The following is a 27,024-nucleotide window of genomic DNA, read 5'->3' as shown; positions in this document are numbered from 1 at the left end:
TTTCATGCCTTCAGACTTTCAAGAAGGTCTGGTAAGGCCTGCTCACAAACATTGTACTTCTTGATGATTCATTTTGGGGGTATGTTAAGAATATTAGGGTTCATTTTAAGGAAGTCCTGTATCTATGAAAAATGGCTGTGAATAATCCATTGTGAATGAGGGGGTTTGTTTTATTCTTGTGCTTCCTTTTCAGATGTGCTCAGTTTTTCCTTTCTTTGCTAGAAGACAAGAGGCATGAAAGTCCATCTTTCTGTCTGAAAGCAGCATATTTCGCTCCCACAATTATTACTTCCAGTGCCAAAATTGTTTCATTAATGAGTTTTATGCTCCTCAGTCAACTTCCCGTCACATATGAATGCTGATGGGAAGCAAGGAGCTGCTGTTGGCAGAGTTCTTCCAGCCCAATTGTACAAAAGAAGTTAATTGAGCATCCTGATTACAATAATGAGGGATGGTGACAACACTCTTCATGACTCTCCAGAAAGAACTCAGATAATGCATGTGCAGATACTGGGGGCAAATCAAGAATAGGCTTTAGAGTTTTCTGACATTGGTGATCATGTCTAAACTAGAAAGAGCTGTGGGTGCATTTTGGTGACAATTAGTCCTAATTAGAGGTGGGCACGGTCCGCGTAACGGACCTAATTTCATCACGAACTTACCCAGTTAGTCCTTCGCAAACACGTGGGCCGTGGGCTTGTGTTTTTCTCACGAAAGCGCCGAACATTGGGGCTTTCTGTCTGTGTGTCCGTTGGCCCGTCATGCCAGGATTCCCGCTCAAACAATTTCCTAGGCAACGGTGTGGAGCCACCTTCCCCGTTTGGAACACACCAATCTTAGCCCAGGAAACCTTGATTGGCAGCTCTGTCAGCCAAACAGTGATCACCAGCCTTTCTGCATAAAAGACAAAGCGCGCGAAGCCCCGCTTCATTTTGCTGGCGTGGGGACGCGAGTTAGCTTCTAAGCTTAGCAACTGCTTGCTGTGGGGAAGTTTTTGTGTGTGTGTGAGAGCGTGGCTTGTGCCTTGGGGCTTTGGGGCTTCAGGTGCAAGAGAGCTTTCTCTTTTCTCCATTCCTGTTTAATTTTTTTCTCCTTTCAATTCTAGTTTTCTGGAGAGCACTTTGAAAAAAACCCTTTTACTGCACTATCGGGTTACTCTGATTTCTTTCTGCATTTTTCGAGTCCTTGGGTTCTTCTCGGGCTTAATCCCCCCTCCCCCCCAAATCTCTTCCTTTTTTCTGGGTTGCCGGTGGGTTCTATTGTGCTCTGACCCCACCCACTCACAGACCCACAGTGGGTGCAAGGCAGCTTTGGGCGTTGTCTTCTTGAGTTCTTGCCTTCTTTCCCCCACGTTCTTTCTTGGCTGCTGATGAGATGCAAGGGGAGGGAGACTGCTTTTAGGCTCTGTGAAACACCCACTCTTTGACGACCGGCAGCACGCTTTGGGGGGCTCTCTGCTTCACTTCTTCCTAAGCCCTTCACTCCCTAAATAGTGGGTAACTTGGGGGGACATTTCCTGCCTGGCTTTTGAGGTGAAGGGGAGGCTGCTACTGGCCTCTGTGAAACACCCGCTCTCTGACGACTGGCAGCATGCTTTGGGGGGCTCTCGGCTTGACTTCTTTCTAAGCCTTTCACTCCCTAAAAAGTGAGTGACTTTGGGGGAGCTTTTCAGCCTGACTTTTGAGGTGAAGTGCAGGCTGCTACTGGGCTCTGTAAAAAATCACCCACTCTCTGATGACTGGCAGCACGCTTTGGGGGGCTCTGCACTTCTTTCTAAGCCTTTCACTCCCTGAATAGTGGGTGACTTTGGGGGAGCTTTTCAGCCTGGCTTTTGAGGTGAAGGGGGGATGCTACTGGCCTCTGTGAAACACCCACCCTCTGACATCTGGCAGCAGGCATTGGGGGGCTCTCTGCTTCACTTCTTTCTAAGTCTTTCACTCCCTAAATAGTGGGTGACTTTGGGGGAGCTTTCTTGCCTGGCTTTTGAGGTGAAGGGGGGGCTGCTACTGGCCTCTGTGAAACACCCGCTTTCTGATGACTGGCAGCATGCTTTGGGGGGCTCTCGGCTTGACTTCTTTCTAAGCCTTTCACTCCCTAAAAAGTGAGTGACTTTGGGGGAGCTTTTCAGCCTGACTTTTGAGGTGAAGTGCAGGCTGCTACTGGGCTCTGTAAAAAATCACCCACTCTCTGATGACTGGCAGCACGCTTTGGGGGGCTCTGTGCTTCACTTCTTTCTAAGCCTTTCACTCCCTGAATAGTGGGTGACTTTGGGGGAGCTTTTCAGCCTGGCTTTTGAGGTGAAGGGGGGGCTGCTACTGGCCTCTGTGAAACACCCACCCTCTGACATCTGGCAGCAGGCATTGGGGGGCTCTCTGCTTCACTTCTTTCTAAGCCTTTCACTCCCTAAATAGTGGGTGACTTTGGGGGAGCTTTTCTGCCTGGCTTTTGAGGTGAAGGGGGGGCTGCTATTGGCCTCTGTGAAACACCCACTCTCTGACGACTGGCAGCAGGCATTGGGGGGCTCTCTGCTTCACTTCTTTCTAAGCCTTTCACTCCCTGAATAGTGGGTGACTTTGGGGGAGCTTTTCAGCCTGGCTTTTGAGGTGAAGGGGGGGCTGCTACTGGCCTCTGTGAAACACCCGCTCTCTGACGTCTGGCAGCAGGCATTGGGGGGCTCTCTGCTTCACTTCTTTCTAAGCCTTTCACTCCCTAAATAGTGGGTGACTTTGGGGGAGCTTTCCTGCCTGGCTTTTGAGGTGAAGGGCAGGCTGCTACTGGCCTCTGTGAAACACCCGCTCTCTGATGACTGGCAGCATGCTTTGGGGGGCTCTCTGCTTCACTTCTTTCTAAGCCTTTCACTCCCTAAATAGTGGGTGACTTTGGGGGAGCTTTTCTGCCTGGCTTTTGAGGTGAAGGGGGGGCTGCTACTGGCCTCTGTGAAACACCCGCTCTCTGATGACTGGCAGCATGCTTTGGGGGGCTCTCTGCTTCACTTCTTTCTAAGCCTTTCACTCCCTAAATAGTGGGTGACTTTGGGGGAGCTTTTCTGCCTGGCTTTTGAGGTGAAGGGGGGGCTGCTACTGGCCTCTGTGAAACACCCGCTTTCTGACGACTGGCAGCATGCTTTGGGGGGCTCTCAGCTTGACTTCTTTCAACGCCTCTCTAGAGTGTCTTTTGTGGTGCATTCTTCCCTCTCTTCTGGGGTCCAGCTGGTTGCCACTTGGCTCTGCTCTCCCCTGCTCCAAGCTTTTGAGGCTCTTTCCATCCCTCCCATGCCTTCCATTCCAGCAAGGGGCCTTTGAATTGCTGCATGATCTCCTGTTGCGGAGTTGGCTTTCACTCAAGTAAATCCATTCATTTCCCATCATGGGGAGTTGGTCTCCCTGCCCCCAGGGAGGGCATCTGTTGTTGATGCAGCCCCATGTAGGTGGGTTTTGTGGGCAGCCACCTCTCCTGGACAGGAGCACAAGTCTCCTTCCTTCCACCAAGGACGGGTAAGGGTCAGTCAGAATAGGGGAGGGGAAGTTGTTGTTGGTCTAAGTCTTTGGAAAAGTGATAATTGAAGAGTGTTACATGAAAACCTTTTGGGGGGGGAAGTCTACTAAAGTGAAAATCTGTGGGGAAAACAAGGCCTACTGAATCGAACCGGTTCTTGAACCGGTTCTCGAACCGGGCCAGTCCGTTTAAAAGTTCGTGGTCCGTGGTCCGTGAAAGTCCACGAACCACGAAACGGTGGTCCGTGGCTGACTCCTGGTCCGTGCCCATCTCTAGTCCTAATACAAAATGTTATAAGCAGTTAATGTAAAGAGGACTGTGCTGTGCAGCAGACTGTCATGATATGATATGGAAGTCTAAGTCCTGACTTTGCTAGACTGTAGGACTGCTAGACTGCTTATATTAAGATCAATTTCTTCTGATACGACTACTATTGATATGACTGTGGGCTGGGTTACAGGGTCCTCTGAGTAGGCACCATTCACTCGTGTTCTGCAAAGCTCCCAGCATTTCATTGGTGATGAAGTATGAAGCAAACCCTTAGATATTACACAATGGTTTTTAGCTACATGGAGGAAGATATACACTTGAAGGAGAACCTAAACATTACAGCATATCTTTGCATACATTGTTTATTCTTTGACGGCTGCTTTTGTACCAACGTGCAGGAAGCTCCTGTGTGGACATACCCAAATATTAGTTTATATAATTAATTTTTTATTAGCGCATAAAGATAAAATTATTACGATTGCTGTGAGTATATATTGAAAGAATTATTTACATGATAATCAGTGAGACAGGCTAAACACAGATAAAAAGGTAAAATTGAAAAACTGTGTCTCAAGAGCCTTAATTCCCAATACATTGTCTCGGTATATCATATGCCATCAGTATACCATCTAACCTAATATGATTTGATAATATTATATCAGCAAAATGCCAAGAACTTGAACCTTTCACATTGTTTGTTCCATACTGCATAATACTTCTTGCCATACTAAGTCAACTTTATTTTTACCTTCATCTTTTTTGAAGGGCTGAGCTTTACATGTACGTAAAACTCTCCAACCTCATCTTTAAAAGTTCTCCTTGTTGTTATTTTCTTCAAAGTCCACAATTTAGCTAGTGTTGGTGTGGCAGCCGTTATGACATGCATGCAATGTTATCACAGAAAACTTCTTTGAGATAGTGGCTGCATAATTTAACATAAAGAATTTCAGTGCACTTTCCATGTTGTATCCGATTGTTTTTGAAAGCATTATGGTTTTCATTTTCCAATATTTAACTGATCTAATGCACTTCCACCACAAGTGAAAAAAAATTAACATGAGATTCCATTCCAATAGCCTAAGCTATGTTTCTATCATACAATTATTATAACAATTATCATCTCTTTAGTAAATCTCCCTCTTAGGGTTTTTTTTTAAGGTAAAGCAGCACTTTAGGGGTGTTGCAACGAATGATTGCTCAAGTACAACTAACTTTGGTTCTGTATTGTTAAACCACAAGGACAGCCAATTTGATCTTTCCGCATAGTAATACAATGAGATATGAGGTATCAATAATCTACCTTAGACGCTGATTCTGTAATTAATTGGTGAATCAGCAGTCCACTTTGTGCTTTGGATTTCTGTAGCATAAATTGAAGTTACATGTAAGAGATGTTTAAAAGATGACATCTTAGGTGGGCTTGTCTCAGTCTCTCCCTCCCATCCCTTGACTCTTAAGCAACATCCTTCCAGTTTTTGCATACTGCCTCTACATTCTGTTTCTCATCCTTTCACGGATGTCTGCAATTCAGTAGAGAAGGAGTACAACTTTTGAGGCATTTGTAGTGTACCAACCGTAATAATATTTATTAAGTTCTCCAATCTATGCATTTGCTTGGGATCATTCAGCATACAGTGGTTCTTGAAATGGTTAGCTGCAGATCTGTGAGTAGAACTGTCATTGCATTGAAAACTGGCACTTATCATTCTCTGATACTTAATATGGTCAGTACACAGACTTCTCTTTTGTGGGTTTGGAGCTCAGCTGTATAAATCTCTCTCTGGCTGTTTTGGAAAGTGCAGCCCATACATATATTATGGCACCTGTTCACAATATTCTGATTAGTTAGTGGCTTGGCTATTATCCCTTTCTTAACCTAGGTAGGCATAGAGAAGGTATTGGATTGTCTTCGTTCTCTTCCCCAGCATGTCAAATTCATCCTTTTACAGTTTTTCCATTAACTCAGCATTTTTGTTTGTTGGCTCTCTTTCTAAAAAAAGAAAAGAAAAGGAAGGCAATAGATCCTTTTCTTTAAAAAAAATCTTGGCAAGCTTAAAGGACTAAGTTGGAAAAAGAGGAATGGAGAATAAGACTTTAGAAGCAGCATAGTCCATCTGTGAAAACTGTTATAGTGCCCCTGAAAATCATAGAGAAGCTAACATGACAGAAAACATGAGAACTGTAAACCACCTAAAAACCTAATATGATGCCTGGAATAAGAAAAATTAATGTTATAACAAATTTTATTTATTTGGAAATGTACATGCTTTCCACATGGTCAATTTCTGGTGATTCTGATTCCATTCTGCTTCATTCAGTCTCCAGCTTTTCACATGAGAAGGTGACTCTGATTTTGTTCTGCTTCTCTCAATTTCCAGCTTTCCACACAAGGAAAGGAGGTGTGAGATGCAGAACCAACCTTTCCCTGGCTTTCCCCGGACTTTTTCCATGCACACATACAGCACCCTTTTTTCGAAGCCGCTGTTCAGTTGTCGCTGCTGTGTTCTATGTGTGTGTGGAAGCCCCTAACTGCATCTCTCCCCACCTTTTCCTTTCTCTGGGTGCTGATTGGTTGGCCACCCTGTGGAAACCACTCCCTCCCTCCCCGGCTGTGCACACACTTCCATTTAATTCCCCCCCCCCCCTTTAGCCAGGGATGGTTTGTAACACTGCATTCAGAAAGGGCTGCTACAAACCTCCCCGGCTGTGCACACACTTCCTTTTATGTTTTTTTCTTTAAGCCAGGGACGGTTCTCAGAAAGGGCTGCTGCAAATTGGTCCCTCCTCAGCTATGCACACACTTCCTTTTATTTTTTTTCCCTTAAGCCAGGGATGGTTTATAATGCTGCGCTCAGAAAGGGCTGCTGCAAATCGGTCCCTCCCTGGCTGTGCTCACACATCTCCAGCTCCCACAAAAGGCGGCTTCAAACTAACGTCTCAAGAAAGCAGACACCAAATCGCCTTGAGGTCATGCAGTGCAGGCAGGAGTGAAGCTGATTCAGCACCAATCAACGTGAGTGCATAACAGTGCCAGCTTTAAAGTGTGCCATGCAGAATCACTGGTAGATTCTGCCTCTTCCATACATTTGAAGCAGCTTACATATTATAGCACAAATATAATTTCACAAAGACTAAAAACAATTAACCCCTTCAAAATAAAATAGATCAGTCAGCTCTCATACAAATTCCAGTTGTCGAACAATAAATAACATCCACCACACAAATTATATCTTACTCTCTGCAAAAGCCCTATGGAAAAGAGATATGTCAAACACACTGCAAAAAGCCACCACTGATTATGCTCTCTGGACCTTCTTTGGCAGTGTGTTCTACAACTTTGAGCTGCAACTAAACAGGAACACACCCCTGTTGAGGAGGTCTGCACTGCTGGATAGACAAAACAGTTGACAGCAGTGAATGGGAGGACCTATGTATAGGTTCATACAAGGACAGGTGGGCTTTTAAGTATGTTGGTCCCAGGTCTTAGAGGGCTATAAAGTTAAGAACTAACAGTTCAAATTGAACCTGGAAGAAATTGGAACCTGGAAACAATTCCAAGTATGAGCACGTTGAAGACAGCCTTTGAGCTATGCATTGTAGCTTGTTAAAAGCTTGACACCCTGACTTGGATAGCCCAGAAAGCCCAGTCTGGAAGCTAAGCGGGGTTGGCCTTGATCAGTAATTGGATGGGAGACCTTAAAAGACCAGGGTTGCTATGCAGGGGCAGGCAATAGCAAATCACCTCTGCAAGTTTCTTGCCTTGAAAACCACAGCAGTGGTTGCCGTACGTCAGCTATGACTTGGCAGTCTTTATCCACCACCAACAGGAGCTTGATAACTCTCTTTTTTATTGATAAATAGTAGAGTTGTCAAGCATCTGATAAGCCACAATATATGGCTTGTAAGCTGCTTTGTGCTGGGGCTCACAAGTTGTGCAGGCTTGTTTCAGATTCTGTTTGTGTCAGTTGTGGTTGAAGCTAAAGGGAGGATCTTGTTGCAGTGAGGAGGCATACAGTCCTGCAGTCCACTCTAGTGTTCCCTCAGTGTAGGCACACTGGATCTTAAGCATAATGAGGCAGAGGCTTTGTTTGTATTCAAGCATGGAATGTGGGTGGGTTAGGATGTAATTAAAAGCTATACACAGGGAGAAAATTAACTAAAACAGCCTGTGAATAAAAAATGAGGATTAGGATCCACCAACTTCTTTGCTTATCTGTTCAGATTTTGAGCTGGGAATGGAAATACTGGGTTGGATCCAGTGTGATTTTCTGTGGGTGCAAAGACTTCCAAGCACAGAACGTGACTTCCTGGACTTCCCCATACCCACAGCAGCTCAAAATGTCCCCTGAAATCTTGGTCCTGGAAGTCCCCTTTCCCCTAGGAGTAGGATATTTGAGGGCATTTTGGGCTGTCATGGAGGAGAGAACCAAAATGTTGCACTCCACACATACAAGTCGTTATGCCTATGGAAACTCTGCCAGTTTGCTACCTTTGCAGGCAATATTTGCCATCACCTGAAAATGAGTCTGTGATCTGACCTTGGCTCATCTAGATAATGGTGTTTCTTCCATCCCAATTACTGACACCAGGAAACCCAAGTTTAGTTTTTCTGTTCTAGCATTTTCTACCTCTTCCATCAATATGTAACAATAGCATGGAACAGTCTCCTATGAACACATGAAGCTACCTTATGCTCTGTCAGACCTTTTATCTATGTAGCCTGCTGCTCTGTTCTGCTCTGCTCTGGTTGACAGATGTATGTATGCCCGCACACACAATGTCGTTTAAAATCAGATTGTGTTGATAATCTGGCATTCAAAACACTGATTGTGTTGATTGTGTTAATAAAGAGAATCTTGGTGAGAAAACTATCCCATCCAACGAAACATCCAGGGATGCTTAAGAACCCAGTTATAGCAGGCTTTGAGTTTTTCTGGCAAGCCCTGCTTAGAAGATATGAAAATCAGGCACTAGATGGTTAAAGAATTATTGAAAACAACCTCTGCTATTTCTTGCAGTTTTGTGCCCTAAAGAAATAAAGGCCCATTTTTTGTTGTGTGTAATTTGAATTCCAAATAGTTCTGATTGCGTATGTTTATACTCAGTTGCGTACACAAGCCAGAGATGAAAATTTGCATTGCAATTATAAAAAGCTGGGCTACAATATATTTTCAGAAAGGAGTTAAAATAAGCAAAGCTAGACTTTAGCTAGGACAAGGGTGTTCTGACAGGGATGTTGAAACTTTTCCATTTGGCATTTTAGAACTAATGTTCATTGTCGGTCTTCCTGTGTAATTCAACATGGGGACTGCACACATGCAGGCCTGCCAGCTGGAGGATTTTTTTCCTCTAAGAGAGGGTGCTCTCCTCCCAGAGCACCTGCATGGCGATTTCCTGCTGAAAAACGCCTGTGATCTGGGTAGAGCATGCCCCCTGATGCTCAGTTCCTTCTTTGTCACCGGCCAGTCAGGATCATCAGTAGGAGCTTCTCTGTGTCTTTCATGTTGCTGATTTCCACCTCCAGAGAGACAAAAGGAGAGAGTGAGCAAAATTACTAAACTAATAACCAGCCCAACAGCAAAGACCTCTGCACTCGCTGAACATTCGGATCCAACCTTGAAGCCAAGCTTGATACCGACTCCTATGGTGGCTTCAGATCTTACAGTCTCCCCTCAGATCCGACAGAGGTCCTCCTCAAGGGATCCATTAGAGCCGACCAGGGGAGTTCACTCTTTGACTACATCACTCTTGAATCCGGCAGCCGATCGGTCAAGATCTTTGGAGTTGAGAGAGGCTGTGTGCAGCCACAGCTCCTAGGAAGAAGACAAGATCAAAGTCAAGACACACTTCGAAACAGATGGAGAACCCTCAGCAGAGGCCATTTATTGGCCTCAAAATAGATGCAGTGGAGGAAGTTGAAACCCCTCAAATGCCTTTGCATCACTTGAAGGCGGCTTACTTGTCTGAACAGGAAGGCAAGATTGTACAACCCCCCTTGGATCTGTTGCACTTGAGGGTTAGTAGAAATATATACCAAGAGTGTTGCCTGCATGGATGCCCTTGCTGGTACCAACATTACAGGACTTCAACATCAGGCACTGATTGAGAAGATGTGTACCACAGAGTCAGTCAGCTCCATGTCTGAATATCAGGCTCCTGGACCTCGACTGTCTCACTTGATACCTAAGTCAGCAATGGCATTCCACCTTCCAGAATCCGAACTGGAGCAGTTTATGAGAAGGAGCCCTAACATCCCTTCTGATCCCTCTCCCAATAAAGCCATTGGGAACAGGGAACATGTTTTCCCCACAGATGATTTCTGCCTCTTTGTGGAACAAATGCTGAGAATAGCAAAATCCTTAACATATTGATATATCTTCTACTGAGCCTAAACTTAAGGGTAAGATCTTGCAGCTCTTATACTCTGGTATTCCAGCCAACATTGTCTTCTGGATATGATGACCACTTTATTTGAGAAACCAGCCTGAATTCCACCTATCTTAAAAAGGCCAAAGAGCTGTATAAAACAAAGGAGGACAACTGCTCTTTCCTTTTTACCCATCCACCGTGCTCGTCACTAGTTATGGAGGAAATGCAAATAAAGCAAGGCAAGAAGCACATTATGCCAGCAGACAAACAGGGCAAAAAGGTTGATGCGCTGGGTAGGAAGGTGTATGCTTCATCGGTGTTAAACATCAAAATAGTGAATTACACTGCTATTATGGGAGCCACCAGATATTCCTGTGGAATAAAATGGCTGCTTACAATGAGCACTTACTGGAACAACAAAGAGCACTTGCCAGAATTATCCAAGAGGAGGCAATTAGGCTGTTGAAGCAGCAAATAAATGCTGGCTGGAATATGGTTGATTCCTCTATGAGAGCACTGACATCAGCAGTAGTCCTGAGGAGGCACACATGGCTGTGATCCACCATCCTACCTATAGAAACCAGGAGCAGAGTTGAGGATTTACCTTTTGAGGGGCAGACTTTGTTTTCTACTAAGACTGGTGACTACTGTTCACAAAAACAAAAGATTCGTCAAACAGCCAGATCGTATGGTGCCTTTCCCTCCAGCAGTCCAGCTCGAGGCCTTTTAGCAGGTGGCAGAAACATTATAAGGGAAGACAATATCAATACCAGCTTGACCACCAGTATCCTCAAAGTCGGTCGACCCTGACTAATCAGGGGCAATAATAGAGACATAAACACACACACCCCATAAGAAGTGACAAGGGAACCAAGCCTCTGGCTCCAAAGATGTGCTGCAGAGCCAGAAGCAATTTGACTAGGCTATGATTCCAAAGTGGTTTTTGGAGATAGGCTCACCCAGTACATTTATGAATGAGAGTATATTACTACTGATCTTTGGGTGTTGGAGATAGTATCTAGTGGTTATGAAATTGAGTTTGAGCCATCTCTGAGTTTTCCTAGTAAGGCAACACACACATGACCACAGCTGGCATTGGAATTGTTAGTACTAATTGATAAAGGAGCGGGGCAAAAAGTACCATGATCAGAATCTAGACTAGAGTTCTATTCGAGATTTTTCTAGTGAATAAAAAAGATGAGGGTTACAGACCCATTTTAGACTTGAGAGATTTAAATAAATCTATCAAGGTGCACAACTTCAGGATGGTAACCCTCCTTATAAGTCTACAATTACTGCCCCTCGATTCTTTGTTTGTGGCCCTTAATCTAAAGGACATGTATTTTCATATCTCAATTTGTGAGAATTACAGGAAATTCTTGAGATTTCAGTTGGGAGATAAGATTACCAATATTGAGTCTTACCGTTTGGTTTGGCAACAGTTCCCAGAGTATTCACTGTGTGGCAGTTGTGGTGGCATTTCTTAAAACACAAGGGTGTTCTATTTATCCTTATTTAAACAATTGGCTAATCACTGTACACTCAAGCGAGGTCCTTCAAACTCATATTACTCTTACAGGACATGTCAACTCTTGGATCTGATTATTAACTTTAATAAGTCTCATCTGAACCCAGCTAGAAGGGTACAACATTAGATGCTGATCAAGATAAAGTATTCTTGCCCTTGGAGAGAGCAATGAAGATACAGATTCCTTCTTTCCTGACATGTAGATTTCAGTCAGCATTAAGAATCCAGACAGTATTAGGCCTGATGGCAGCAACTATAGCAGTCATACCATTAGCAAGAATGCATATGAGATACCTACAACTTTGGTTTCTGTCAGTCCATAACCAAGGACAACATTCCCAAGCAAAAAAGTACTCCATACCTAGATTAATCATAGAGTCACTGAAATGGTGGCTTTCCAACTCTTACCTTATGAGAGGGATTGAATTTAGTTTCAGGTTGGTGCATATCACTGTCACCTTTGATGTTTCATTAGAAGGTTGCCAGCATCTTGAAGTCCATGATATATGGTTGAGGTAAGAGAGAAAGTTACACTCAATGTTTTGAAACTAAGGGCGATTTGTTACAAACTTACCTCCTCTGCAGATATGATAGAAAACACAAATGTGCAGATACTCGCAAACAATTGCACAGCCATGTTCTTCGTCAACAAGCAAGGGGGTACAGCATCCAGGATGCTGTGCATGGAGGCCCTCTCCATATGGGAATGGGCAGTATGACACAAAGTTACCCTCCAAGCTGCCCAAATTCCAGGCATCTCTAACAGTGTTGCAGACAAACTAAGCAGATTGGTTCTGCTATTCATAAATGGTCAATCCTAGATCGGTACATACAGCCAATCTTCCAACTGTGGGATTCCCAGACATAGACCTCTTTGCAACAAGGGAAAACAGGAAGCCCCCCCCTCCATGTTCTGCTGCAGAGGTGGGCGGGGCACAGAATCCCTTTCAGATGAAGTGGCCAGGACACCATTTTTATGCATTCCCACCTTTCCCATTGATACAATGTGTGGCAGGGAAAATGCAAACAGAACAGACCACATGTATTGTAATAGCACCTTTCTGGCAACTGTGGTATCAACGACTGCTGTGGATGGCCAAAGGGCAACTTCTGTTACCCAAGGTACCAGATCTCATGTCTTATGAGGGAGTCAAGTACCACAATGTTCCCAACTGAATCTAGCAGCATGGTTAATTCTTCAGTAGATAACATGCCTGATGAGGTGGTAGAAGTCATACTCAGTGTTTCCCACTTAGGTTTATAGAGTTTAGTGGGCTGTGGAATATTTAACATATCTCTCAAAATTCATTATACTATATACAGTAGTTTAGGTATGTGGCATGTGCCAGCTAAGAGCAAACAAGAAGATACATGTGATATGAGTCAGGTGGGGGGGTGGTCCCTGACCTGACTTGCAGCCAGAAGTGATATTGGGGAACTAGCATTCTCTGGTGGTCCTAGGAGCAGGGCAGTCCTTGGTATATAACTCCTCCTCTCCAAAGGCAGGGTCAGTCAACTGATTTTGATCCTGGAGGGGAGGGGCTGGTCCCTGGAATCACCAGTCTTTTTGGCCCTGCCATCCAAGCAGAACGTCTTCAGCAGTGCTCTGCAGAGCTCAATGATCCTGGTGAAGAAGAAACTGCCAGAGATGAGCCAGGCATGGTGGCACGTGCCTGTAATCCCAGTACTCAAGGAGACTGAGGCCAACAGGCAGTGTGGAATTTGCATGGGAAAGGAAACGCCCTACCACCCTATCCCACCCCCATTTCTCTTGAAGCGACAGCAAGCGTTAGAGCCAGAGGTCCCTAGGTTCTCCTAGGTTTCACAGCCGTAACTGCAAAACTCCACCGAGGTCCCCCACCTTCAGGCTGGGAGGAACCCCCTCAGATGGCCAGAGGGTGCAGTGTTTGAGTCTGCAATAGCCTGTCATGGAGACCGATATTATTGGGAACTCCCTCAGGCTTGGAAGGAGCAGACTCCAGCAGCAGCAGAGGAGCTGCTGCAATCCTGGCAGCCCAACTGAACTGCAGCAAGACTGATCCAGTAGGGAATGGGGCTGTGAAAGGAAAGAGGGAGGAGATAAGAACAGCAGAAGCCTTGGAGCCAGCTCGGCCCAACTAAAAGGGGGGGGCCTTTTTATTTCTCCTCCCTTCAGCCAAGACTTCTGAAGTGTGCTTTCACTTTTATTTTTCTCCCTTTGGCTGGAAAAATTCTTTTGGTGGGAATGTCAGTAACAGAAGGCCCCAGCCACCTCCCAGGCCTCAGAGAGTGCAAATCTGCAACCTGGTGGTGCCAGACTCACAGGCCTTGGCCCCCTCCTGGATCTCTCAAAAGGCCAAGGAAAGAGAAAAAGTCCAAGGGCCTGGACCCATCAAGTAAGGATGCCTGGAAATTTCTGCTGGCAGAATGTCAGCAAAGGCAGACCTAGCCATCTCACAGGCCTCAGAGAGTGCAAGCCTGTGGCCTAGACTTACCAAACTCCCAGGCTTCGGCCTAACCCTGTGCTTCTCAACAAACTAGTGAAAGGGAGAAGGTCCAGGGTCTGGACCCGTCAGGTGAGGACGCCTGAAGTGAGCTGATGTAATATTGTGGTTAAGTGACTGGGCCACGAATCAGCACTCTGATTCAAGTCCCATAATTGCTTGCACTCAGTAGCTGATCTTGGGTAAATCAGCCCTTTTCAATCTCAAGTACCCAGCAGTTCTTGGGGAATAATGGTAATTCTGACCTTATCACAGTCCCTGACCTGATTAGTCTAGGCAAGACAGATCTCACCAGATCTCAGAAGCTCAGCAGGGTTGGCCTTGGATAGCAATTGGATGGGAGATCTCCAAAAAAGACCAGCATTGCAGAGGCAACTATGACTGGATGGCACTTTCCATCACCAAGGGGAAAGAAGTTAAATGCCCTCTATTTATATAGTCGCAGCTGTCATTATTTAACAAATAATAACTGGTGTGGCCCAGGACAAAAATAAGAAGGAATTCAGAGAGGTCCTGAAGGTTCACCAACAAATAGTCTAACAGCTAGACCCTCAGATGGGCAAGAGGTACATCCCGGGGGGCGGGGGGGGAGTCCAACTCCAAGAAAGGTAAAGGGGTGGAGTCCCCCCCCAGTTAAAGAGGAAGCAAGTGCCATTAAGAGCACAAATCTTGGTTAAGCCTCCAACCCGAGGGCCCTGAGCTATCATTTTTTTCTCCCTCATCCAAGAAGAAAGGGAAATTGTTAAAAGAAGGGAAAATTCCCTAGTACACATAGTCACTGTGATACAAACAAGGGTTTTCCCCAGGAGCTGTATCCTAGAAGGCTCCCTAAGGTGATGAGGGTCATGGAGTTTTTTCCCTTAAGACCAAGGGGAAGGAGGACAATGGGGTCGGAGAGAATCCTCCCTAAAATCAGGACTTCTTCAGGGATTCCCCTTCCAGTAGCCCTTTATACCTGTAGAAGTCTTAAGAGGGAAAGTCTAGCAAAACTAAGTACTCTATTTCCCTTTTTCCAAGTCTTATATATTGATTCCACAGGCTACTAAGAGGATCAAGCTGCCATTGGTGGATGATCTGGTGACCAGCCTGCCATCTAATCCTGTGCTGCCCATTGACAAGGATGGACTACCTAAGGATTCCCGCCTCAGGTGGTTTGAACTGACTATGTACAGAAAATTGGAAACTTCTGCTACATCCCTCAGAGCATTGGCAATAACTTTGCTCCTTCCTAGAGCCACATTCTCTTTGGTCTCAGTACCTGGCTGCAGTGAGCAGCAAGGTCCTTTAAAGACCTGAAGGGCAAAACTAAGAAAATAGCCCTGGGAATAGTCTTTACACATTCTTATATGCTATGCAGTGGTCAACAAGAACCATGGTTTTCAGGCAGCCAGGCACAACACTTAGCTTAGGAATTGGAACATGGACCATTTCCCCCAAAGCCAAAGTAACTGCAGTTCCCTTCAAAGACATCAACCTGTCTGGAGAAGCTTTGGATAAAGGAAAGTAGACCAAACATCAAGAGGAGGGTAGTACTTCCTCCCTCAACAAATCTGGTTGGAATACCAATGGGCCAGAATACCAATGGTCTAAACCAAGGCAGCAGGCACGATGGTGATTGGAGGGTGCTTAAAATGTTTGGCAAACCCTTGGCAGCCAACAGTAAGAGACAGGTGGGTGCTGGATACTGTGATCAGTGGAATTGAACTCTGTGCCACCTGGGCCCTTTTCCTCCAGATTCAAAAGAATTGGTCAAATAAAACAGGCAGAAAGGTCGGAATGGAAAGGCTCAAATTTGTCATGACTGCCATTCAGAAGGGAGATTGTCGGGCTTCCATCTATCTCTCAGAGGCACTTTTCAATATCAGGCTCTTCTTTTTGACCTGAAAGCGACATCCAGGATGTTCACCAGAATCGTAGTAGCACTGATAGCATGGCTAGACTGCAGAGAGTGGCACCTTTCCCATATCCGAATGACATCTTGGTCATGGTTCCATCCCTACTACAAGAGGTGGAAACAATAAAATTGACGGTCAATGAAGAAAAGACCAGTTTTACTCCCAACCTAGTAAATATTGCACCAGGGGGTAGTGATAGACATTGCTCAAGGCAGAGTTTTTCTGTCACAGGAAAGACAACAAAGAATCAGTAATGACAACAGAGGTCTGAAGGAGACAGGAGGCAGAAGTGATGCTCCTGGCTCAGTGGCTGGGGATGAGGGTATCCTATCAGGATGCCCTCCAGAGATGCCTGTTACCGTACCATGGGGTATTAGAGCACAAGAGGTCCAAGATAGTTTAGTTCCCAGAGCTCCTCAAACAGGAGAACAGCCGATGGCTGGACCTCATTCCGTCCCACGATGATATTCCACTCAGGGAACCAAAGAGGATGATGATGACCATGGACATGAGTCTTTGGGGATGGGGATCCAACATCCAGGGAAGAATAGCATAGGGCATCTGACTGAAGAAAAAATGATCAACAGTGTAAACCTTTTGGAACTTGGAGCCATCAGACTGGGTCTAATGGAATCCCAGGATCTTCCCACAGGTTACCATATGTTTATACAGACGAAAGATCACCTTGAATTCTGAAAGATGCATCTGACGAAGAGAACTGTGGTTCTCGAAATCTTATGCTACAATAAAGTTGTACTGGACTCTTTACTATTAAGACAGAATGATAGACCAAGCAGAATGGATGCTATCTAGAGAGATCCCCCATTTGGTCTACCACAGTTTCAGCAAGGCCCAAGAAGAAACCCTCAAACCATAGAGAAAGACTCTGTGAGCAGTGAGCTGCCTCCACACATCCTGTACGCCTTCTCCAGTACAGCTATTGCACAGAGTTGTTCAGAAGATCACACAGTAAAGTGCAGAAGTGATACTAATAGCACCCTAGGGTCCAGAAATACATGATCTCAAAACCTGAAGAGTCTTTCAAACATGAATCCCTGGCACTTCCCACTGAAGGAGGGCCTGTTGACTCAGGGAGCAATACCACACCTTCGACCAGCTCCAACAAGCTTCACAGCATGGAGGCTGAACGCAAGCAACTAATAGGGTTGGACTATGCAACTCTATAAAAATTCCTACCAAGTTCCCAGAAGAGTGCATGGACAGAGGCATGTAACCTTTCAGTGCCAATTAGGGAGTTACTATCCCCCCTTCAAGAAGGGTCAAAGAAAAGTCTTAACACCAGCACCTTTAGACAAGAGGTAGCTATCATCTTGACAATTAGGGGTTCTAGGAAGGGACATTCTCTTATACATCACCCTCGTGGCAAGAGATTCTAAAGGGAGATCTCATTGTCGAATCCTCCAAGGACTTGCCGGTTTTCCCCACATGAAATCTTAATTTGGTATTGAGAGCATTATCCAAAAGACAACTTTGAGCCTATGACCTCATGTCCACTAAAGGAATTGACCTTTAAAACCATCTTCCAGGTGGGAATGAAATCAGCTAGACAAATGTCAGAATGGCAGGCACTAGCAGTAGATCGAGATCCATGCCTCTTCCTTCAAGTTGGTAGAGTAAGTTATGATCACAACCAACTTTCTTGTGAAGGTGAACTCCACCTTTTCATAGAAAAGAACAGAAAGTACTACCCTCCTTCTAACCTAATACAAAGCATGGGAAGGAAAAGGAATCTCACTATCTTAATGTACATAGAGACATGAGATTCCACTTGGGCAGGACTAAACTGTTTTCACAAGTCTGAGACACTAGTTATATGTTTTCAGGAGGTCCTCCTTTGGACAAAGAGTGTCCATTTCTTTGCGAAGTAGGTAAAACAGAGGGTACATAATTCTGGCATATCAAACCAGAGGTCTGGAGATGCCTCTAGACATCAGGGCACACTCGCCAAGGGAAGCAATGTCATCAGCAGCCTATAAATCCTTTAGTCGTTAGAGATGATAAGGCGGCCACATGGAAATCAGTATATTCTCTCATCAGGAAATATAAGATAGACAAGTTGTCCTTCACAGAGACGACATTCAGCAGCAGGGTACCACAACACACCCTCTAGGCCTGGAAGCTGGACTACCCAACCTGGGGCACTCTGCTCTTGTATGTCCCAAGAGTAAAGACTGCCCCACTCCTAAGACCGTTGGAGAATGGAAGATTTATATTCACTCACTGTGAAGCTTCCTTTCTTGGTGGTCCAGGAGTGGGACAGTCCTACCCACCTGAGTTTCTTGGAGGGAGTGGCTTCTAGGATCGGATGAAGAGTTAGGATGATAGTTTTCCTCTCACTGGCTTCAAGGAAGGGACCTTTCCATTTATAAAAAAAAAATTGAGGGGTGTTATTTTTCCCTCTTGGTATCGTGATGGGAAGCAGGGCTTGGGAATGGACTGGCGATTCCAAGGACAAGCCCCTCCCCTCTGGGATCAAAATGCACATGTACTGACCTCTTGTGGCCATTTTGGTTCAAGGAAGCAGCGTGGGAGTTTGGCCCTAAGTGGGATACTACAAGTGCAGAATCCCACAGGAAAATGTTTCTGCTTGGTGTTTAAATCAAGCTGTGGTTCAACATGACCAGAGATTGGTGCACAGATGATGCATAGCAACTTGTGCAAAAGCAGTGAAGATTAAAGATTAGAGTTTACGCAAATGTGATGGTGGGTTAAGAGGTGTGGATCGTGGTGCTTCTATTGCCGTACAGGTTGGTCTGCTGTAAAACAGCCTGTGCCAGTGAGGCTGCACAAATCCATGTTTGATGGCAAAAGCAGACGATAGCTGGGAAAGAATATGCTAAGTTCCCTCCTATCTACTGTGCCTAGAGAACTGCCCATTAATAATATTCATTTATGTAGGTATTTCTAAGCAATTTGGGCAAATAATCTGTTAGAACTTTAAAGCTACATTCTTTTACCTTTTTTTAAACACACGGACCTTTCTATTTCATCCATTAGCAAGTTGGCAAAATAAGGCAATTGTCCAACAGAGAAAGAGAGAGAAATCTATTAACGTTTGCTACAAATGCAAGCAGTATAGGCAGCACTTAATTAATGGAACAGATTTCTCTATGTATTCAAGCTTACATAGTCATTGTTCAAAAGAGATTAGACCTTTAATATAAGTAAGTTAAACTAGACCTCCATCTAAAAATATCCGTCATTTCAGCTATTAAGGGGCTGATGTCTTCTTCTGTGAGAGATATATTTTCCTTCATTTCCTTGGTCTTGTAAAATGTAAAGTATGCATTGTGTGTAATGTGAGAAATCCACTGAGGTAGATGAAACCTAGATTGTGCCTCCCCGTCTGTCTGCTTGTGCTTTCCTTCTTTGTGCTGCTCGGTGTCACAGAGCCTCTGCAGCCCATAGACCTCCTGGCACCAGAGTGAAAAAAACCCACCACATGCCATTTGTCAAGGTACGATGCCAGCAGCCACCTAATCTGTTTGCAGAATACAGGCCATGAGATCTGATTAAGTAATTTAGATACTTCACAGTAATACCTGAGCTGCTTTTGGCTGGCAGCCTGTGATTTCACTTGCAGGAACGACCATATTTCTTCCAGCTCCCCTGCTACAAAATGCCTTGGAGATAATTCCTTCCCTGAATAAGTGTAGAAACTTGCAGATGAAGTACTCTTTTGCCTATATTCCTCTCTCCTCCCCTTTTATTTCAGAATACAGAGTGGAGTGAATTTTCTTTTTAAAATTTACTTTATAATACTTTTGCTTTGTACTTTCTGTAGTATCCCCTTCCACATGTAAATGGTTGACTTTATGTTCCTGTCCCTTTCACAACTTGGAGCAGCTATACACATTTCATGGCAAACACTATTACTGTGTTTACACCAGTTAGGGTAACATATATTGGTGTATCGTGTATGGATTAAACTGCCCATATACACATGTCCAAGAACTCTGGCCCAATCACAGATGCATATACACTGTTGCACAACGATGCATGTACACAGGTGTCTGACATTCGTCCTTTACATGGAAATACCAGCAGACACACAGCAGTAGTGCCTGCTGCATAATGTTTGGAGCTGCCCACAAAATTTAAGCACAGAGGTGTTTTATAGTACAATTACTATGGGCCTTTGCTGAGTAAGTGTGTTTTCATGAATGGGAATTGTGCAAGAGCCCTTTAACTGAGGCCTTTTATTCATAAGAAAAACAACCAAGAGGTGCTGATTACGCTAATTACAGATAAACTCACTGATGGATAATAGAACAGAGGCTCGCAGCCTTTTTTTTTCAAATTTATTCCCCTCTGCTGAACAATCAGCTATTTAAATTATTTGGGAACATACATGGCGAAGTCTTATGCAGTCATTAGATTAAGAGCTGTACAGATACTCCTAATATTTATAGCCACCAAGTCTTGAAAATGGGACTTGGTCATGGGACAAGGTTAGTTTGTAATATATTTTAGGTTCACGTGATTGATTCCACCCAGTTGTGTTTTATCAAACTGCCACTTCGGTTCTTCACTCCTGGCATAGTTCGCAGCATACTGCAGAGCTTAACTCAATTGCTACAGGAGTTGTATCATAATCTTGCTACTTGTTCATTTGCTACTTATGTGTCTTTATTTGCAGAGTAAATTGAGAACGGTACAGTATTGCTTGAGACTACTGCACAGAGTTTAGGAGTGCTTTTTAGTCATGGAGAAAGCTGACTTGGACCAGTTGCATACTCTCAGCCTACCTCAATGTGCCCATTCTGACTGGCAGTAGTTCTCTAGGACTCAGGCAGAGAAGTCTTTCCAATAGCTGCCACCAGCTGAGTTCCTTTGACCAGAGATGCCAGTGATTGAATTTGGGATCTCCGACATGCAACGCATGTGCTCTGCCACTGAACCCCAAGCCCCTCCCCTACATATTTACAGAGTTTAAAACATCTATTTCTATAATTGACAGACTTTTGAGATGCTGATCAAACTAATGGGTACCCAGCAGTTTTATACATGCTAATCCTCAAGAAAACTAAAGACTGCATACTCTGGATTCCTAGTCAGTTTCCCACTCTGACACTGACCGAGTCTATAATGGCTTAGCTGCATCAAGAATGCTGCATCACAAGCCTTCAGGCCCCTTCCTAGAGTGTGGCGGGCCCATTAGTTAAGTCAAACCCAGGTTTGCTACTGTTTATGTTCTGCAGGCAGCTGCAGCAAATCCAAGCTCCATAACAAGTGTGCCTACATTTTTCATTTGTTTGCAAGTGCATGTTTCTAGCAATCACAGTTTTACATATTCACTAAAAGCATCTTAGGGGTATGCCTGTTAATATAATGTGTGAAGGGTTCAAACACTGTATATTTTGAAATACTAATTTGTGAAAGATTTAAAATACTTTGTCATGTTGCATTTATTAGATGATCTTAGACTCATTTCACATATTACATTGTGAAAAACGCCCGTTTGTCACAGATTGTACTCAGTCTGACACTATGGCTAGCCACGGTTCTCTGATAAAAGTATACTTACTGAATTCATGTTTTGTTTGCATTCATATTGTACATTTTAGGTACAGACTTTAAAAGTTTAACTTCAACTGTTCTGTGTAAAGTGGCACTTAAACGTTTCCAATAATACCCTTTTTTGTACAACTGGCAACTGTCACAGAGTTCATAAACAAATAACAGCAGGATGGAAGGCTCACAGTCATGTGATCTGTAAGGCAGTTTTGTGCCATAAATAAAAAATTTCTCATAAGTATAGGAGGAAAAAAAGGTAAACTTCTGGCCTTGTCTCAGTGACTGCTTCCTTTCTCTAGGCTATTGTAATATGCTACACCTACCACATGGTGGATATATCTGTCTGACAAGGCTAAAAGAAAAATAAAAGTATTTCCGGTGCTGAATTGCCACAGTCAGCTGTGAATGACCATTTCGTTTGTCTGCAGTGGAACAGATCACCTGCACTTGTAGACGTCCTGTCTCCAGTAAATCATAAGCATCTCAATCTTTTTGTCAGGCCATGATATGAGAATCTGTCTCTGAATTTCAGTATGAAGGGAGAGAAGCCGATTAAGTGTTTGAGATAAGGTTATGTGACACCACAGGTTAGAAATACCTGAGCTGAAATTGGCTCATTGCCTAAGAACTACGTTTTCAAAATATTCAGCTAGGTGGCACTGACTATTCTCTTACAGAGGTCTCTATCATCCATTTGAGGTAATAAAAGGCCTTGAGTGCAGGCCCTGGATTGTTCTTACTCTCTTCTGCTCTGCTGCTTTGAGGTGGACTGGACTACCAATTTATCTTATAAAAGCGTTCTGTATGACAAGTTAAAATTACAGGGTCTCCATTCAGGGACTTCAGCACAGTTTGCAAACACAAGGCAGAATTAATATCCTAGAATAACTATTCACCCTTTTAGACCTGCATGGATAATCTTTAATAGGAATTTAAAATCGCAACTTCGCATGCATACATTAAGTGGAAGAAGGGAAAAATAACACATTTTGTAACTCTGCTTCTGTGTACTAAAATAGTTTTAAAGTGAGAATTGGTTATCAACAGCAAGACACAGTTCCTATGTATCTTGACTATCAAGGCTATCAAACATACCCAGACTATGAAGGATTCATGTCCCCAATCAACCAGTGACCCACAGCTCTGGCTGAGAGCAAATACAGATGTGGTAAGTTATGGTGTGCTGGTAACCACTTGGCAAGGTAGTTGCATACATCGTACCAAGAGACAAGAAGGTTATACTTCCACAGGGTTCAATATTTGAAAGAAGGAGAATAATAGAAATTTCTCTTAACCAGATCTCTTGATCCTGTATTTACCAAATTTATTAAAATATGTAACCCTTGGGTTTTTTTTTTTTTAGTATTAGGAGATGTAGGTTGAAGATAGTGGACTGCAGTCTCATAAGCAACAGATGAGGCAGTAACCTGTGTCTGGATTTTACCACTTCCAGCTGCAGGAGACGGGGGAGAATCTCGTGGTACAAAACTGTTGCGTTTTTCTTTTAAAACAGAAAAATAGCATGTCAAGGAGCAGCTGAGGCTAGAACCTTGTTTTTTGTGTTCAGGGTTAAAAAAAATGTTCAATGTTCTGTGAGTCCTTGCTGGTGGTAGACAGAAGTGATGCAGCCCAGATCCAGGTTGTAACCTCATATGTTGGCTGTGCAAACTAGACTTCTGAATGCTAATAGAGGGATTCAGGAAGAGGCTGGAGTACATGGTGTGTCCATGTGTAACGTAGCCAACTCATTTCCCAGGGCTATCTTATTCTCTTATTCAGTGAAGGCCTTAAATGATATGGTGGAATTGGCAATTTTCCTGGCTTTTTGGACTGCTGTTCTCACTTTGGAATGCTGTGGGGATGAGCTCACGTTCAAACAGCTTTGAGATTGACACTAATAATTTTGAAATGTTTGCCCAGAGGTGGTTCCTTTTTTAATACATGTCTTTATTCTTTTCAGATGGGGTGAGGCCAGAAACAAAGGCACTTCTGACTGCCACCTCCAAGAAGAAGCCCAAGGCAGGGGAGGGGGATCCAGCAAAAGAGGATGAAAGTAACAAAGTTGACTCAGTCCAGCCTGTTCATATCACTCTTCTCTTTAAAAGATACATTTTTGATGCACAGAAGAAAATGATTCAGTCCTGAGAAAACTCAGGAGTGTCCTCTTAAAGGCAGTTCCTTGGATTTTGGAAGGTTTCGTCTTGGTAATACACAAGACAATTCCCATGGACCGAAGACTGAAGCCCCATCATTGCTGCTGTCCTCAACTGGCTTATATTTTGATTTTGCCATTCCAGTCCACTGCCTGTAGGTTGAAGCCACCCGTTGAAATTGTTTTGCTGTTTTCATAGATCATATTTCTTGACTTGATTTTTTTCATTTAGTTCATGATAGAAAATCAAACAAAAAAGTGAAATTTCATTTAATGGGAAGGCAAAATGTTACCACAATGTATACTGAAAGTAAATTATTTTGCGTTTAGTAATCCAGATGTGTTGTTTTTATGGCAGGGATTACTTTGTAAATGAGATTTATATCTTGAATACTGTTTATAACTGGCTTCAGTGTCAGAACAACATCCTCAGGGATGTATGTAATTTCATGGTAGAAATTGTTAACCTTTCTTGTTTCAAGAACTGCTTTTGTATAATACGTTTATGCAAACTTTTGGAATCTGTTTTCCTCTGAAAAAGCTGAGAAAATAAGCAATTCTGAGCTAGTGTTATAAGTAGTCCTGTTGAAGATTAATGCCACTAAGTATCTCTTACCAAAGTGTCATATTATGAAAACTAAACCAAAAGATTACTTCAGATTAACATACTTCAGATCAGCATGTTAGTTACAATGACAGTGATGAGAACCAAGAATAGAAACATACAGAAATTTCAGACATAAATTGGGGTTCTCATGTCAATACACTATCAATATAGTAGCCATGAGAAAATCAAGCTAATTTCTTAGGCCAGTTTTGTTCAGAGCCAATTCTGTTTCAAACCATGTAAAGCATCATTTCCCAGCTGAGATTTTACAAGAGCATTGTGGGTGGAAATTGTTATGCTGGTTATTTTGTAGTTGGGATGGAATAATGGCTTAAAGGTACTGAGCTTCAAGACTGCGGTGGTAGAAGGCAGTTGGGCAACAGACAGCACCATTGCGGGGGGTGGGGGGGTGTTCTTCCAGTGAAACATGGAGTGACTATTGATGTACAGCAACAAATCAATCGGCATCCCTTGAGGCAAAAAGGGCACAGTGTCTTTGATATAGTGAATGTCTGCCATTTTATCATTTCTAATTAAGTTTACTCATCAGGAAATGCATTTACATTACCCACTCTGGTCATGTTTTATCACTGATTTTCTTATTTTCCAACTTTTTCTTTTCTTTTCTCAATCATAGTTTCTGAAAAAATTAAGTATGGCTTAACTTAAAATCATATGTGATTTTTATGAAAAATCATATGTGGTTTTTAAAAAATGGCTTTTGGCAATAATGGAGAGAGGGAAGGGAATAATAGCCACAAAGGCATTTCTTGCTAAGTCGCCTTGCATCTTCAGGAATTTGGTACTTAACCTTGTTTGGACAGTGTTCCTTTAAATCAAAATGGAAAAAAGTGCTGTGTGGATTGATCTCAAGCAGTTTCTGCTGAGTGAGTCCCCGCCAAAGCTTTAGCACGTCCCTGAAGATTATGGGGTATGCTTTCAGCATAATCCGTGAGGAATTAGATGGGTGAATTCAGCTTTAACTTAGTCTGACTTGTGCTACCAGGCCCACTGGAAAAAAATATTATCTTTGTAGGGGGGGGGATGCACTTTCATAGTAATATTTGTTCTATGTTGCTGTGTATGGATCTCTCTTTTGTCACACAGATGAAAAGAATATGTACCATATGAGACTTTTGCAGTCAAGGCTCTTTTTATTTTCTGTTCTTTTGAACATTAAAAATAGTACTTGGTGGTTATATTATGTTTCCTTTTTTAAAAAAAAATTATTGGGTGAGTAAAAATTAATATTACAAATTTTCAATTAAAACCCTCACTTCCCTGTTCTCCCACCCTTTTCCCTCCCCCCGTAATCTAAGACTTCCAACAGTTTTCCAACCCACTGTCTGAATCTACTACTTATATCCCCTTTTCTATTCTTAACTGTCTTAACACACTAGTAAAATAGATAATATATATTAGATTAAACAAAACCTAACATCAAACTATCAGTTACATTATGTTTCTAACTTATCTCCTCTCTTCTCTTGTAAAGATCAGTATCTCCTCCTTTCTGCAAAATTAATAGTTATCTAACAACCATAATTGTCCCTATATTATTTTCCCATGTGCCCAAAGCACGTCACATCTCTGTAATCTCTCCAACAATCTTCTAAGGTAGGCCAATATTACTATTATTTTTCATATTGCAGGTGCAGGGCTGAGGTGATTATACTCTGCCCTAAAACCACTGACTAAACTCAATGTTGACTGGAATTTGAACCAGATCATAATTGTGATCAATGCAGTGCACCAACTCTCAGTAAAATGCAATTACGATATTAATTCCCTCTTCCCTTCTTGATTTTATACCACCCTCTCTTCAGATGATGAGAAACAAAAAAAAGCCTGAGAGGCACAGGCTATTACCAAGCAACATGAATACTTCTCAAACTCCTCTTTGTCAAGTCAGTTTGTATGGTGTGGCTTTATGTGATCACAGGCAGTGCTAGTACTTTCCTACTCCCATCAGTGCAACAAAGATGTTTGTGCCTACATAATTTATTGGTGTGTGGAGTGAAGAGACAAATTGGCAAAGCAAAAAGTAAAACGGGGCCAAGTTTTTAGCCAGCTAAGGAAAACAAGTAAGCCAAAAATGGGCAGAGATTTTAAAGTATTAACCAATCCCTCTGGAAGGCTGTGTTATGTGTTTGAGCAATGGCATAATGTCCTGCAGCTTCAAAAAGTGTAGCTACTGCTGATCTTGAGGATGACAGTGCAACCTTCACTGATATGAGCATATCATTGCTCATCCTCTCATGTCTGCATCTGGCTCTATTAGGTTCAGTACTGGGGGATTTACAGTGCCCCTCAGGCATCAGCTGGCCTATGCAATTAGATTGTGCTGCCAGGCTGGTCTTTTCCGGTTGTGCTGGGCAGCATATACCAGCTATGGCAGTCTGTGAGCATGTGTAATGGTGTCAAGGACAACTTGATTACAACTCTTCTTTAGGCCCAAAGTCAAGGAATCCCATAACTACTCTACCTGCTTATCAGTTCTTCTAGGAGGTCTCATTCTGGTTTGGATTGTGCAGTAAATTTCCACCAACATAAGGGATGATTTTGCAGGTTTCGTCAGCTCCATCTAGTGATGCAAGTTTCAGGCTCTGTTTTAGAGATAGATGGTGCACATATCCAGGGAGGTATTGCACTGGATCTTATTTTCTTGAATTTTCCCCCCTATTGTG

The 27,024-nt window shown here is 43.3% G+C and overlaps 1 protein-coding gene across 1 annotated transcript in view; it reads left to right on the top strand.

Annotated features, from left to right (window-relative positions):
- The window catches only part of EEFSEC (eukaryotic elongation factor, selenocysteine-tRNA specific), a 295,418-nt gene extending 269,580 nt beyond the window's left edge, over positions 1-25,838 (top strand). The window contains exon 7 of the mRNA XM_054978534.1: positions 23,539-25,838. Coding sequence (XP_054834509.1) covers positions 23,539-23,723 — 185 coding nt within the window. The 3' untranslated portion in view covers positions 23,724-25,838. The remainder of the gene's footprint in view (positions 1-23,538) is intronic.
- Positions 25,839-27,024: the final 1,186 nt, after the last annotated feature.

The sequence above is a fragment of the Eublepharis macularius genome, chromosome 4, assembly GCF_028583425.1.
Source record: "Eublepharis macularius isolate TG4126 chromosome 4, MPM_Emac_v1.0, whole genome shotgun sequence".
In the NCBI taxonomy this organism is placed as follows: domain Eukaryota; kingdom Metazoa; phylum Chordata; class Lepidosauria; order Squamata; family Eublepharidae; genus Eublepharis; species Eublepharis macularius.
The sequence above is the reverse complement of the archived record's forward strand: the minus strand, read 5'-3'. Positions and strand labels throughout refer to the sequence as shown.